This window comes from Megalobrama amblycephala, linkage group LG2 (assembly GCF_018812025.1).
Source record: "Megalobrama amblycephala isolate DHTTF-2021 linkage group LG2, ASM1881202v1, whole genome shotgun sequence".
Taxonomy (NCBI): domain Eukaryota; kingdom Metazoa; phylum Chordata; class Actinopteri; order Cypriniformes; family Xenocyprididae; genus Megalobrama; species Megalobrama amblycephala.
In genome coordinates this window covers 58430264-58443713 of record NC_063045.1, presented here as the reverse complement: position 1 = coordinate 58443713, position 13450 = coordinate 58430264, and the positions used below count along the sequence as shown (strand labels likewise).

Here is a 13450-nt window from a genome sequence, read left to right as displayed (position 1 = left end):
ATTTCATTTCAATCTTCTTTATACCACATGACATTGTATCATCTTTGTCTTTTCCTACAGCCGAGCTCGGAGATTACGACCCATACAAACACACACCAGGTTACGTGTCAGAATATCGCTTTGTCCCTGACCAGAAAGAGGAACTAGAGGACACCATCGAAGCAGATTCATAAAACGCTCATGTAAGACAATAAAAAACACAGTACATCTCACACCTTAATCCGCAATAATCCCATCACAGATTAGATCTCACCGTTGCCGAGAGCTCAAACATCACATTCCTGTTTCAAGTCATTTCAAAGGACAAGCTACGGTAAATATAAGAGCTTCCCATGGGAATAGGGCCGCTGGGGTTTCAAAGTAAAGACAGTAAAGATTCCTCCCTCTGGCCGTTGTCCATTTCGTTGTAACGAGAGCCGCTCTCAGTGTGTTTGAAAGACTTGACCTTTTGCCAAACACTCACCTGTCTGCCTGTGGAGAGCCGGCGAGTGTGTGATGTGCTGCACCTGTCTGATGACACACTATGGCCAGATTTACATTACATGGTTCAAGTGACCCAATTCCCATTTTATCTTCCTATGTGGCACAGATCAGATATGACCCACCAGTGTATAAACAGGAAAAAAGCACATGGATTCCGATATTCTCCGATCAGTTTCAGGCCTCGTTCATACGTGGAAATAAATCTGATATTAATCGGATACGTGCATTAGACGCTTTTCAATGGCGCAATGGAGGACGAAGGCTCAGCCCAATGCTTTGCTGACCTTTAAAGATGGTTCGGCCCTTATTCCTCGTCTGGGATCATGTAGAGCTCTTTGAAGCTGCACTGAAATTGACATTTGGAACCTTCAACCCGTTGAACCCCAGTGAAGACCACTATATGGAGAAAAATCCTGGAATGTTTTTCTCAAAAACCTTCATTTCTTTTCAGCTGAAGAAAGAAAGACATGAACATCTTGGATGACATGGGGATGATCAGGAAATTTGAATTCTGAAGTGAACTAATCCTTTAACATGCAATTTTCCCTTCTAAAACAGAATGACATGCTATTAAACTACTCGTATTATTGCTGCAGTATGAATCTGACACGTCAGAAGAGTGACTTGATTAGAGTAAAATTCCATTTAAACTGTTTTCCAGATTTTTTTCTCTGCTCATATTTAAGTCGGCACTCTTACCTTTCTCAGATTTCCACCGAATTTGTGTGTTTGACTGCTGATTGTCATGTTTTTTTGCCTTTAGGGCTCAAATCCCCACTTGGCTCGAAGTTTTATATGATTATCAGCGGCCTGATTTTTAAGAGCTCAGTGAGGAGCTGAAGTAGAGCAGATCAGTCAGGAAAGACTCATTTTTCCTCCAACTGCAGAGACGCGACAGGAGCACTGCAAGAAAAATCACATTATTGAGTGTGTTTGTGTGGCAAGTGGAACAATATAAATCACATTCAAAATATATTCTCTGTAAACAAGCTATAATCCCTTGTGCAATTTTGATAGTCAGGTGAGGCATCTTGTTTTTTGAGATGTTTGGATGTTTTTCACTGGAAAACATGATTTATTGCGGCCGAGATCGCTGAGAGGCAGGAGGACGAGAAATGAAAGAGACGAGGGTTCGGAAGGTATTAAGGCGTTCCTGTGATTGACAGTCAGTGGTAAAATGAGAAACTCTGATCAGGAATGCTGGAGCACTTAAACATGTCGGGGGATTAAGAACAGGAAACATGAGAAAGCAAAAAAATGTGAGGAAATTAAGTGAAGAGACTAAAAATATTAAAAGGAGGATGTCTATGAAAAGATGAAAAAAATGGATACTCATACTATTTTCTATCTATCAATCAATCTATCTATCTATCTATTGACCTAACTGAAACCCTGTTCTAAAATCAATGGTGCAATATTTGTTTTGTTATTTAAAGAGCGTGTTAGTAATATGTGCCTATATGCGGGTGCACAACGCACGTACATTCTGCTTATTATACACACAGGGATGCGCAGCAGCACACAAACATGCCGAATATTAAAAATAAAAGGTTTACAATGTAAAAGATTATTGTGTGCATAAATATAAGGCTTTTCCCGTAGATGGTCTGCTTACACGCTTTAACCTCGTGATCCGTTTCCTCACTCTAGACGCGTTCAGTTATTCCGCTTGCAAATTCCGCCTTGTAAATAGCGAATACGCCATGGCGTGAGTGCAACTGGCTTTTAAAGGGAATGGGAGATGAGACTCTTGATTGGTTTATTACAGGTTACACCCAAAACACACCCATTACTCATTAAGAGAATAGGGACAACCCTTTTAGACAATGCACCGGGTGCACCGACCATTTTTCCCATCCTTAAACTGGCAAAAGTGGATTTGGACACGCCCTAAGTGCACTTGCGATGTGCGCTTAGATCGTTAAAATAGGGCTCCAAGAGTTCAGATTTTTACACCAAATTAGGCTAAAAATGACTTTTCAACAATAACTATTTAATTCTGGATTACAACTGGATACCACTCACTGAATTAAACATGCAATAATGAGATCATTTGACAAAAAAATTATATACTATGGTTTGAATTGCATACTGTTTTGCATATTATAAAAATAGAGCGTGCATGCTGGAGTTTCCTTCTGCGCTCAGCTATAGACAAAGAGAAACGCGGATAAAGCAAGAGGGCGACCCTCTCAGACAGAACAAAAGGATCATGGGTACTCCCGTCTGTGATGTGGCTCAGACCGGCTGTGCTGAATCATATTTTCTGTATGCACTGAAAGCTTCAGCGATTAAGAAGCAATATGCAGCCGCACGCACAGGGCCCAAATGACAGAGATGAATGCGGCGAGTCCCCGGGGTGCCTACAAATGACGGGGCCCGACACTAATAAAAGAGCATCTACAATCATCAGAGACTCACCCGCCGCAACCGCTGCCGCTGTGAGGGGAATTCAGAATGCATTTGTACATATGCTAGATTGACCACAGGAACAGGACAGATATAATTTATGCATTGCATTTTTTTTTTTTTTTATATTATGAAATGAAACTATTTTTTATATTATATAAATACCAGTGGTATGCAGTGGTGTTCAGAAATGAGGAGGCAAATTCCTCCATTTTTTTGAATGATTTTTTTTTTATAAGATCAAATGTAAATTAATTTTCCATTTACACTTAATGTTGTCACATTTTCCTGGTGAAATAAACATTACATCAAAAAAAAGAAAAGTGAAACCAAATACATTTCTGCAATAAATGTTCTATTTATTAAAACAAAGTATAAATCTCATCAAGTTAATATTTTTAAGCATTTTTTAATTTATTCCAAAATAATAACTAAAGGCAGTAACATATTTTACTTGTGAACTTCAGAATTATTGGCACCCTTGATAAATAATGATCAAAGATGACTGTAAAAATAAATCAGCATTTTTTTGATCTTTAATTCATATAATTAGCAAAAATCTAACCTTTCATTGAAGGAAAAGAATTGAAAGTGGGGGGGGAACTCACATTATGAAATAAATGTTTTTCTCCAAAACACGTTGGCCACAATTATTGGCACCCTTTTATTCAATACTTTTTGCAACCTCCTTTTCCCAAGATAACAGCTCTGAGTCTTCTTCTATAATGCCTGATGAGTTTGGAGAACACCTGACAAGAGATCAGAGGTCATTCCTTCATGCAGAATCTCTCCAGATCTTCAGATTCCAGCTCCATGCTGGTGCTTCTTCTCTTCAGTTCACTCCACTCGTTTCTCTTTAGGGTTCAGGTCAGGGGACTGGGATGGCTGTGGCAGAAGCTTCATTTTGTGCTCAGTGACACATTTTTGTGTTGGATTTGATGTTTGTTTTTGGATCATTGTCCTGATGGAAGCTCCAACCATGGCCCATTATTGGATTTCTAGCAGAAGCGGTCAGGTTTTCGATTTTTTATCTGTTGGTATTTGATAGAATCCATGATAGCCATATATCTGAAGAAGATGTCCAGGACCTCCAGCAGAAAAATAGGCCCACAACATTAAAGATCCAGCAGTATATTTAACCGTGGGCATGGGGTACTTTTTATCCATGTGTGCACCAAACCCATCTGGTGGGTTTGCTGCCAAAAACCTCTTTTTTTAGTTTCATCTGACCATAGAAGCCGGTCCCGTTTGACGTTCCAGTCTTGATTGACAACTGAATATGCTGGAGATTGTTTCTGGATGAGAGCAGAGGATTTTTCTTGAAACCCTCCTGAACAACTTGTAGGGATGTAGGTGCTGTTTGATCATCTTTTTAGGCTTTCTGAGACTCAAGACTCAACTAATCTCTGCAATTCTCCAACTGTGATCCTTGGAGAGTCTTTGTCCACTCAAACTTTCCTCCTCACCACGCATTAGGATGATTTAGACATACGTCCTCTTCCAGGGAGATTTGTAACATCTTTTTCCAGGGAGATTTTCCCCCACTTTCAATTATTTTCCTTCAATGAAATGTTAGATTTTTTTCTCATTTTATGAATTATGTGACATAAGTGGGTGAGCTGTTTACTTACTTTTTAATGAATCTTCCCTTTAACGCCATAATTTTGTTCATTCGGACCGATTCGCGAACGTGCACGAAAACAAGAGGCGGGATTTATTCGCACTAACCAATTCATATCCAATCATAGCACGATGGAGGACATTGCCTCTTCTCACATGACTTTCCCCCATTCAAGTCTCAATTACCCCCCCACTATAAACCCAGTGCATGGTTAAGGGGGTCTGTTAAAGCTCAATTGGGCTCAGGGTAGGCAAGCCTCCCGCTGTAACTTCACCTGCTGGTGTCCTGTTGGACAGTGTTACTTTAGAAAAACGAGTGATTTATAACATTTTTAATGTCACATTTGCAATGTTTTATTTTTGTAATATGGATTATTTTCTCATAAATTTATCGAGGAGGCACTGCCTCCCTGCCTCCTCGGAGGAAACGCCCTTGTTTATGCATGTACTGTATGTGTATAGATAGATGCATAGATACATAATTAGTTTGTTTGTTCGTTTTCCCCTCTGGGATTTATACATTTGTATCTTCTCTTAATTGTTGTGTTAAGATCATGCACTCCCTCCGCTTTCCTTCATTAGTGTTAGTAGGTTTAATTGCTTTCAGGTTTGACCTCACTGGTACGGGCCTGCTATTCAGTCCGTGACAAACATACATTTACAAATCACTGATTTCCTGACTAACTTTAAAGCAACACTGAAAAACACATTCAATCTTTCTGGGGAAATCAGTGAGTTAATAATTACAGTTTTTTGACTAAAAAACATTCCATTGATTTCTCTTCTTTTACTGGTCTTGTGCTGCACTTGTTTGCTTTGGTATTCCAAATGTTTGCTCTTTTCTTTTGCAAATGTTTTTTTTTTTTTTTTTGTACAGATTTAAATTCCCTTAATTTGATAATCCAGGTTAAGCATATTTCACAATTGCAATGTGCTTTTATCATCTTTTGGGAACACTTTTCTGTGTATTTTGATAGTTATATCTTATACTATTAATACAATACTATTTGAATTATATACACCTTTCTGGGGAAAATCAGTGAGTTAATGATTAAATTAGATTTTTTTTTTTCTTTCTTATATGCTGCTCTTGTTTACTTTGGTATTTCAAATGTTTGCTTAAACTAAATCGCTGTTTGTTTCAACAAGGGAACATTAAATGCACGTCTTAACATTTCCTCATTCAACAATCCAGGTTATACTCCTTCTTCCAAAATGGTTTTAAGTTCTTAAAACACTCTTATATGTATTTTGATAGTATTTCTTGGCTCTGAGTGTTCAGTAACACGTTGACCTCTCTGTGCAGGGGTCAGGTGCCTGCCGAGGCAGAAAACAATTACTTGGGAATTGCCAAAACACTGGAAATGTATGGAGTCGATCTGCACCCTGTGTTTGTAAGTAGAGCCCACAAGCGTTCCTGCTGACAAATCAACAGAGGATTTTCTTTTCCTTCATTGTACTCTGCTCAGATAAAATATCAACATTTATCTTTTCTTCAGTGATTTAATTCTTCTTTGCATTTCCTCTGCTCTAGCTTCTTTCTTAGTCTAGCTTTCTAATAAACCTGGCATTGTATACTATGAATATTTTCGGCTGCTTAAAATGATAGTTCAACAAAAAATACAAATTCTGTCATCATTTACTCACCCTCAAGTTGTTCTAAACCTGTATGAGTTTCTTTGTTCTGTTAAACATAAAAGAAGATATTTTGAGGAATGTGGGTAACCCAAAAAAATACAATGGGGCCCATCAACTGTTTGGTTACCCATATTCTTCAAAATATCTTCTTTTATGTTTAACAGAACAAAGAAACTCATACAGGTATAGGGTGAATAAATGATGACAGAATTTTTATTTAGGTGAGATATCCCTTTAATGCGTAAATATAATGCATATGTCTTCTCAGGGAGAAAAACAATCGGAGTACTTCCTAGGACTGACTCCTGTCGGGGTTGTGGTTTACAAAAACAAAACGCAAGTCGGGAAATATTTCTGGTAGGTTGATGTTTAACTGAATTTTTAACCTATTACAGGAATAATTCACCCAAAACAGAAAATTCTGTCAGCATTTACTCAACCTCATGTCATTCCAAATCCGTATGGCTTTTTTAAATTTGGGTCTGTTCCTCTCATAAAGCTGACTTTGACTTCAGAAGACTTGGAATATAGCACACAAGTCATATGGACTATTGTTATGATACGTTTATAATGCTTTTGCATCCTTTTTGAAGCTTGAAGCCTCAGTCCTATTCATTGTAATCATTTGGAACAAGCAGAGTAGATGAGTGAATTTTTATATTTGGGTGAACTATTCCTTTAAACAGATTTATATTATATTATATTACATGACATTACATTATTACTCTTCACTCTGTCATTATGTTTTTATTTATTCACAATGTTAAAAAAAATACTTTTAATATTTGATTTTTCAGGCCTAGAATTACGAAAGTGTATTTCAAGGAAACACAATTTGAGCTGCGGGTTATGGGCAGAGATGTAAGTCTTCTTTTTATATTATTTGTTTTAATGTAAGAAATTATAGATGTATGATCTCAAAATCCCTTTAATTTACATGCAAACATTGCGTTATATTATCTCCCAGCACTAATCTGTTAAATGTGACTATAAGGCATGAAGATAGTGTGAAGATAGTGAAGATGTGTTTTGTGAGTGCTATTCAAATACATTTTACTTGACTTGAATTTTGGCTTGACATTGTCCCTTCAGTGTTGAGCCTGTGTTCAACAACTCTATACTGAGACTTTGTTTCTTCATTCGAAACAAGCAACATTACCTTACTGTAACTGCTTTACATTACCTTATTGCAGCTGCCTCCATAACATCGATTGCCCCCAATTGTGACCACTGGGAGGAAAATCCTTTATGAGGACTCAATGAAAATCCCATTATTGATTGAGTGTTATGACTGGCCTTAAGCCTCACTTGAGATTTCTTGAAAGTGTCTATAACCCGTTTCCTCCAGGGGCCAATTTAACCTGCGAGTGAAGGCATCTTCTCATTCGAGGACTCAGCCCTTAATAACCCTCTTCACCTAACCTAGTGAGAACAGACTAATTAGAGCACATGAGGGGCACCACTGGTGATGGGACAACAGATATATATATACATACAGATATCCATTTGAACACAGCTTCCTTGTTTCTTTGCAGTGTAATGAGACGTCGTTCTTCTTTGACGCTCCCAGTAAGACGGCCTGCAAGAACCTGTGGAAAGTGCTGCGTGGAGCATCATACCTTCTTTAGGTAGAACAACAATTTTTATTATCGTCAACTACATTTACATTTATGCATTTAGCAGACGCTTTTATCCAAAGCGACTTACAAGAGTGGAACAAAGCAATTCGTCAAGGAGCCAACGATATTCGTGAAATACAATGGCAGGTTTATTTGACAACTAGATTAGTAAGCAAGCTAGATTTGATGGTCGCAGTGGTTTGTGGGGAGGTTGGCAGGTCATTCCACCAGAGAGGAAAAGAGAGGGTGAAAGTTTTGGAGTGTGAGAGTTTTTGCCTCGTTCTGAAGGAACAATAAGGCGTCGCTCATTCAGTGACCTTAGCTGGTGGGAGGAAGTATAAACTTGTAGGAGAGAATTGAGGCGCTGTTCTAGTGCTAGTTCTGAAAGCCTTCAATTTGATTCTGGCCACAATCGGGAGTCATTGGAGTGAGATCAGGAGGGTGTGTGACATTTTGAAGACCAGACGTGTTGCTGCATTCTGGATCATCTGCAGGGACTTAGTTGCGCTGGCTGGAAGACTTGCCAGTAGAGCGTCGCAGTTGTCCAGTCTTGAAATGACTAGAGCTTGGATAAGAATTTGTGTCGCATACATTGACAGTAAGGGTCTGATTTTCCTGATGTTGTAAAGAGCAAACCTGCATGACTGGGCCGTTGTTTGTATATGAGTGGACTAAACTAGACTAAAACTAAAACTAGTAAAACATTATTGTTATTTGAAATAAAGCTTGAATAGAATAAAAGAAAAACTTAGTTCATTGACTAAAACTGAAATAAAAATAAACTAAGCAAAAATAGTAATACTGAAAATAAACAAAAATGAATAAAAATGCACATAACAAAATTACAAAACTTAATAGCTAAAATGAAAATGAAAATGAAAACTGAAAGTATACAAATAAAAGCTAATTCGATATATTAATAAAAACTAAAATAGTATATAAATACGAAGTTCTGTCATGAAATTCTAGATGGCACAGGCTGACAGGTCCTTAACTCAATCTGCTTGTAATCACATCATTCTCTATAGGACACAGCTGATTGGTTGATTGCTGTATCAGTAGCCAGTGCATCAACTGCATCATATCAATGCATCATATCAGTAGCTCGCTGCTCAACCTTCAAATACTTGGTCAGGCATTTGTTGTAGCAGTTGCAGCATGCTTTCAGAAACCCTCTACCTTACCCAACAATAACCAACAACAGCAGCAATAACCAGCAGCAGCAATAACAGCAGCAGAAATAAGCAGCAGCAGCAATAACCAGCAAAAGCAGCAGCAGCAGCAGCAGCAATAACCAACAGCAGCAGCAATAACAGCACCAGCTATAACCAACAGCAGCAATAACGGCAATAACAGCAGCAGAAATAAGCAGCAGCAGCAATAGCCAGCAGCAATAACCAGCAAAAGCAGCAGCAATAACCAACAGCAGCAGCAATAACAGCACCGGCTATAACCAACAGTCATAGCCGGTGCTATAACTGTGCTATAATATGCAGCATCAGCAGCAACAACAGCAGCAAAATAAGCAGCAGCAGCAATAACAGCACCAGCTATAACCAACAGCAGCAATAACAGACAATAACCAGCAGCAGCAATAACAGCAGCAGAAATAAGCAGCAGCAACAATAGCCAGCAGCAAAAATAAGCAGCAGCAGCAGCAATAACCAGCAAAAGCAGCACCAGCAAGCAATAACAGCACCAGCTATAACCAGCAGCAGCAATAACAGCAGCAGAAGCAATAACCAGAAGCAGCAATAACCAGCAGCAAAAATAAGCAGCAGCAGCAGCAATAACAGCAGCAGCAATAACCAGCAAAAGCAGCAGCAGCAGCAGCAATAACCAACAGCAGCAATAACAGCAGCAGCAACAACCAGCAGCAAAAATAAGCAGCAGCAGCAGCAATAACAGCAGCAGCAATAACCAGCAAAAGCAGCAACAGCAGCAATAACCAACAGCAATAACCAGCAGCAGAAATATGCAGCAGCAGCAACAACAGCAGCAAAAATAAGCAGCAGCAGCAATAACAGCACCAGCTATAACCAACAGCAGCAATAACGGCAATAACCAGCAGCAGCAATAACAGCAGCAGAAATAAGCAGCAGCAGCAATAACAGCAGCAGCAATAACCAGCAAAAGCAGCACCAGCAGCAATAACAGCACCAGCTATAACCAACAGCAGCAATAACCAGCAGCAGCAATAACAGCAGCAGAAATAAGCAGCAGCAATAACCAGCCGCAAAAATAAGCAGCAGAAGCAGCAGCAATAGCCAGCAACAATAACAGCAGCAAAAATAAGCAGCAGCAGCAATAACAGCAGCAGCAATAACCAGCAAAAGCAGCAGCAGCAATAACCAGCAAAAGCAGCAGCAGCAGCAATAACAGCAGCAGAAATAAGCAGCAGCAGCAATAACAGCAGCAGCAATAACCAGCAAAAGCAGCAGCAGCAATAACCAGCAAAAGCAGCAGCAGCAGCAATAACAGCAGCAGAAATAAGCAGCAGCAGCAGCAATAACAGCAGCAGCTATAACCAGCAAAAGCAGCAGCAGCAGCAGCAAAAGCAGCAGCAGCAATAACCAGCAAAAGCAGCAGCAGCAGCAATAACAGCAGCAGAAATAAGCAGCAGCAGCAGCAGCAGCAATAACAGCAGCAGCAATAACCAGCAATAAAGATTAATATTTAAGTCATATTTAATTACCGCTATATATAAAATTAACACCCGTCTACTACTTTGTCATGTAACTTAGAAAATGTGCTTCTTGTGGTAAAAATGTAACTAACTGGTTTTATTAAAGTCAATAGATTATTATTTGATATGACAGAATCAACCTGACTATATTACGAGCACCAATAAATTCAATCATTTTAAGGCTCAGGTCAGTAACAACTCCACATTTTCACTGCATGAAATCTGCTTTACTACAATACTTTAATAACCATAAAAAATCATTACTTCAAATAAAATAAACATTAACTGAACTAAAATAAAATAAATAAAAAACCTAAACTTATTATATTTCAGCTGGTTGCAATGGTAACACTTCTCATTTTCGTTTAGTTTAAGTAAACAAAAATAACACTGCTTCCAACAATCTCATTTACATCCCTTAAAAACATCTTAATCCTGTCTGCACAGAAGCCAAAACCAGCTGCATTATACTCTGACTGTGCTGCGTCCTGTACGTTCTCACAGAGAAACGCTGTGAACTGAAGGGCCCTTCAGATTCCCTGGGGCTTTACTGAGGCTCTTATTTACAGGAAGAAGCTTTCGGGGCTGTGCTCCAATCCTCCCCGCGTCGCCTCGCGCGTTCAGAGTCGTCTCTGGTGCTTATTTAATCAGAGTGGTCTCACTCTACTCCCCAAAGAGCTTTACGGCGCACAGAATGCAGGAGGCTGGAGATTTCTGCTGGTAATCCGCGTGTGAAACTCAAGTTCAGGAAAAACAAAGGGCGACACGAGAGAGATTTAGACAAGTTACACCTCCAAACTATGTGAAAAAAATACTAAAACTTTATTAGAATTATTGCTAACATTTATAGTAAGGTCCCATTTTGTTAACATCAGTGATTAAGAATAATAAGTGCCATAGAAGTATTGTTGATTGTTAGTTCATGTTAAATAATGACAAATGAATCCTTGTTGTAAAGTGTTGCTGAATTGATGATTTTTCGTGTTGTTTGCTATTGCCATTGTTCATATAACGTGTGCAGAGCTCAGTGGCAAACCTTCAGTGGCAAATCGTTGAGCTGAAACAGGACCGTCCGGACTTTAAAAACAAGCCAAATCATGTTCTGTCATCTTAACACAAAGATCTCTGAATGTTTTATCTAGCAACAGCACAGCCATGTACAACACACATCCGTTCTAGTCTGATCTCTCATTATGTTTTAGCTTTTAATTTCTCTGCTGGTTGGCTCTGTGTTTTATCAGAGCAGCATGTTTATAGCTTTTGAATTTTAATGAGAGGAAAGCTCTCCTTAACACTTGTTCTGTAATTTTCCTCATTAAAATATGGGTGTAAACAACAGATTTGCCCGGCACAGATGTTTGGAAGGAGCATCCATGTTTCATCAGAAGTAAAATGAAAAGGAGAATGGATAAATGCATAAAAACCTGTAAATTAAAGCTTTCTTGTTCATCTAAAATGTTGATATTTTTGTAAATGTTCCAACTAAAATGTCTTTTACAGAATGCCAGAGAACGAGTCTAATTCGCTAACAAGGAAACTGTCCAAATTCAGCTCTCTGGGCTCGAAGCATCGCTACAGGTTCGTAAAAGAGAAATTAAATCAATTGAAAAGGGTTTTTTGAAAGAAATTAATACTTGTATTCATCAAGCATGCATTAAATTGACCAAAATTGACATTATTTATAGTGACATTTATACTGTTCTCAGCTGTTTTCAACATTGATAATAATAATCAGAAATGTTTGTTGAGCAGCAAATCAGCATATTAGAATGATTTCTGAAGGATCATGTGACACTGAAGACTGGAGTAATGCTGCTGAAAATTCAGCTTTGATCACAGGAATAAATTACATTTTACAATTTATTCGAATAGAAAACAGTTATTTTAGATTGTAACAATATTTCACATTTTTAATGTTTTTACTGTATTTTTGATTAAATAAATGCAGCCTTTGTGATAAGAAGAGACTTCATTCAAAAACATTAAACAATCTTACCAACCCTAAACTTTTGAACGGTAGTATAGAAGTAGTCATAAATCTGAAGTCAGATAAAATCACAAGGCATGAGTAATGATATTTGATATGTACAGACAGAGATATTAGTCACAGACAGTGATTTAATGCTGAATGTCTGTTGAACAGCAGTGACTCAGCAGTGACGTCATGTCTTTTATTCTCAGGGTTAGTCATTAACAGTGCAATTGCTTAAACTGCTGCATCACATTCATCAAATGTGGGCCGAATCAAAAGAAAAGAAGTCCAAATAATTGCCAAATTGCAGATTGACAGCACTAAATCAACCACTAAACACCAGTTTTAAAAGGAACAGTTCACCCCTCCAAAAACAAAAGCAAAACATGTATTTCATTTCATACAGGTTTGGAATTGTTTATATTTTTGAAGTGAACTATTCCTTTAATGATGTATTTTTATAGTGATACAGGAGGACTTGAATCATAATGTGTTTTTCTGCTTCTAGTGGAAAAACTGCAATGCAGATTGGAAGAGAGCCGTCTGTAACTCTCCCCCGACCCGACCTACAGGTGATCCGAACCCGCAGCAAGACCTACCCGAAGAGAAGCACACAGCCTGCAGGTGAGCTGCATTTCACAGCAGAGTTTACTCTTGTTACGCCTGTCTAACATCATGTTAAACAATGTGGTGCTTCTTGAGGCAACCAACCACACTACATACTAGCAACTACCTAGCAACCACACAGACCACCCTAGTGACTACCTAGCAACCACACAGATCACCCTAGCAACTACCTAGCAACCACACAGACCACCCTAGCAACTACTTAGTAACCACACAGACCACCCTAGCAACTACTGAGCAATCACACAGACCACCCTAGCAACTACCTAGCAACATGCAAATACATTGGCAACTACCTAGCAACCACACAGCACAACCTAGCAACTAATTAGCAACAACACAAACACCCTAGCGACTACTTAATAACCACACAAACACCCTAGCAACTACCTAGCA

At 38.7% G+C, this 13450-nt stretch overlaps 1 protein-coding gene across 1 annotated transcript in view; it reads left to right on the top strand.

The window, feature by feature from the left end:
• The window catches only part of epb41l4a (erythrocyte membrane protein band 4.1 like 4A), a 56292-nt gene that overhangs the window by 29459 nt on the left and 13383 nt on the right, over nucleotides 1-13450 (top strand). The window contains 9 exon segments of the mRNA XM_048181239.1: nucleotides 61-161; nucleotides 163-182; nucleotides 5819-5906; nucleotides 6419-6507; nucleotides 6948-7011; nucleotides 7686-7745; nucleotides 7747-7778; nucleotides 11956-12033; nucleotides 12936-13051. Of these exon segments, the coding sequence (XP_048037196.1) occupies nucleotides 61-161; nucleotides 163-182; nucleotides 5819-5906; nucleotides 6419-6507; nucleotides 6948-7011; nucleotides 7686-7745; nucleotides 7747-7778; nucleotides 11956-12033; nucleotides 12936-13051 (648 nt within the window).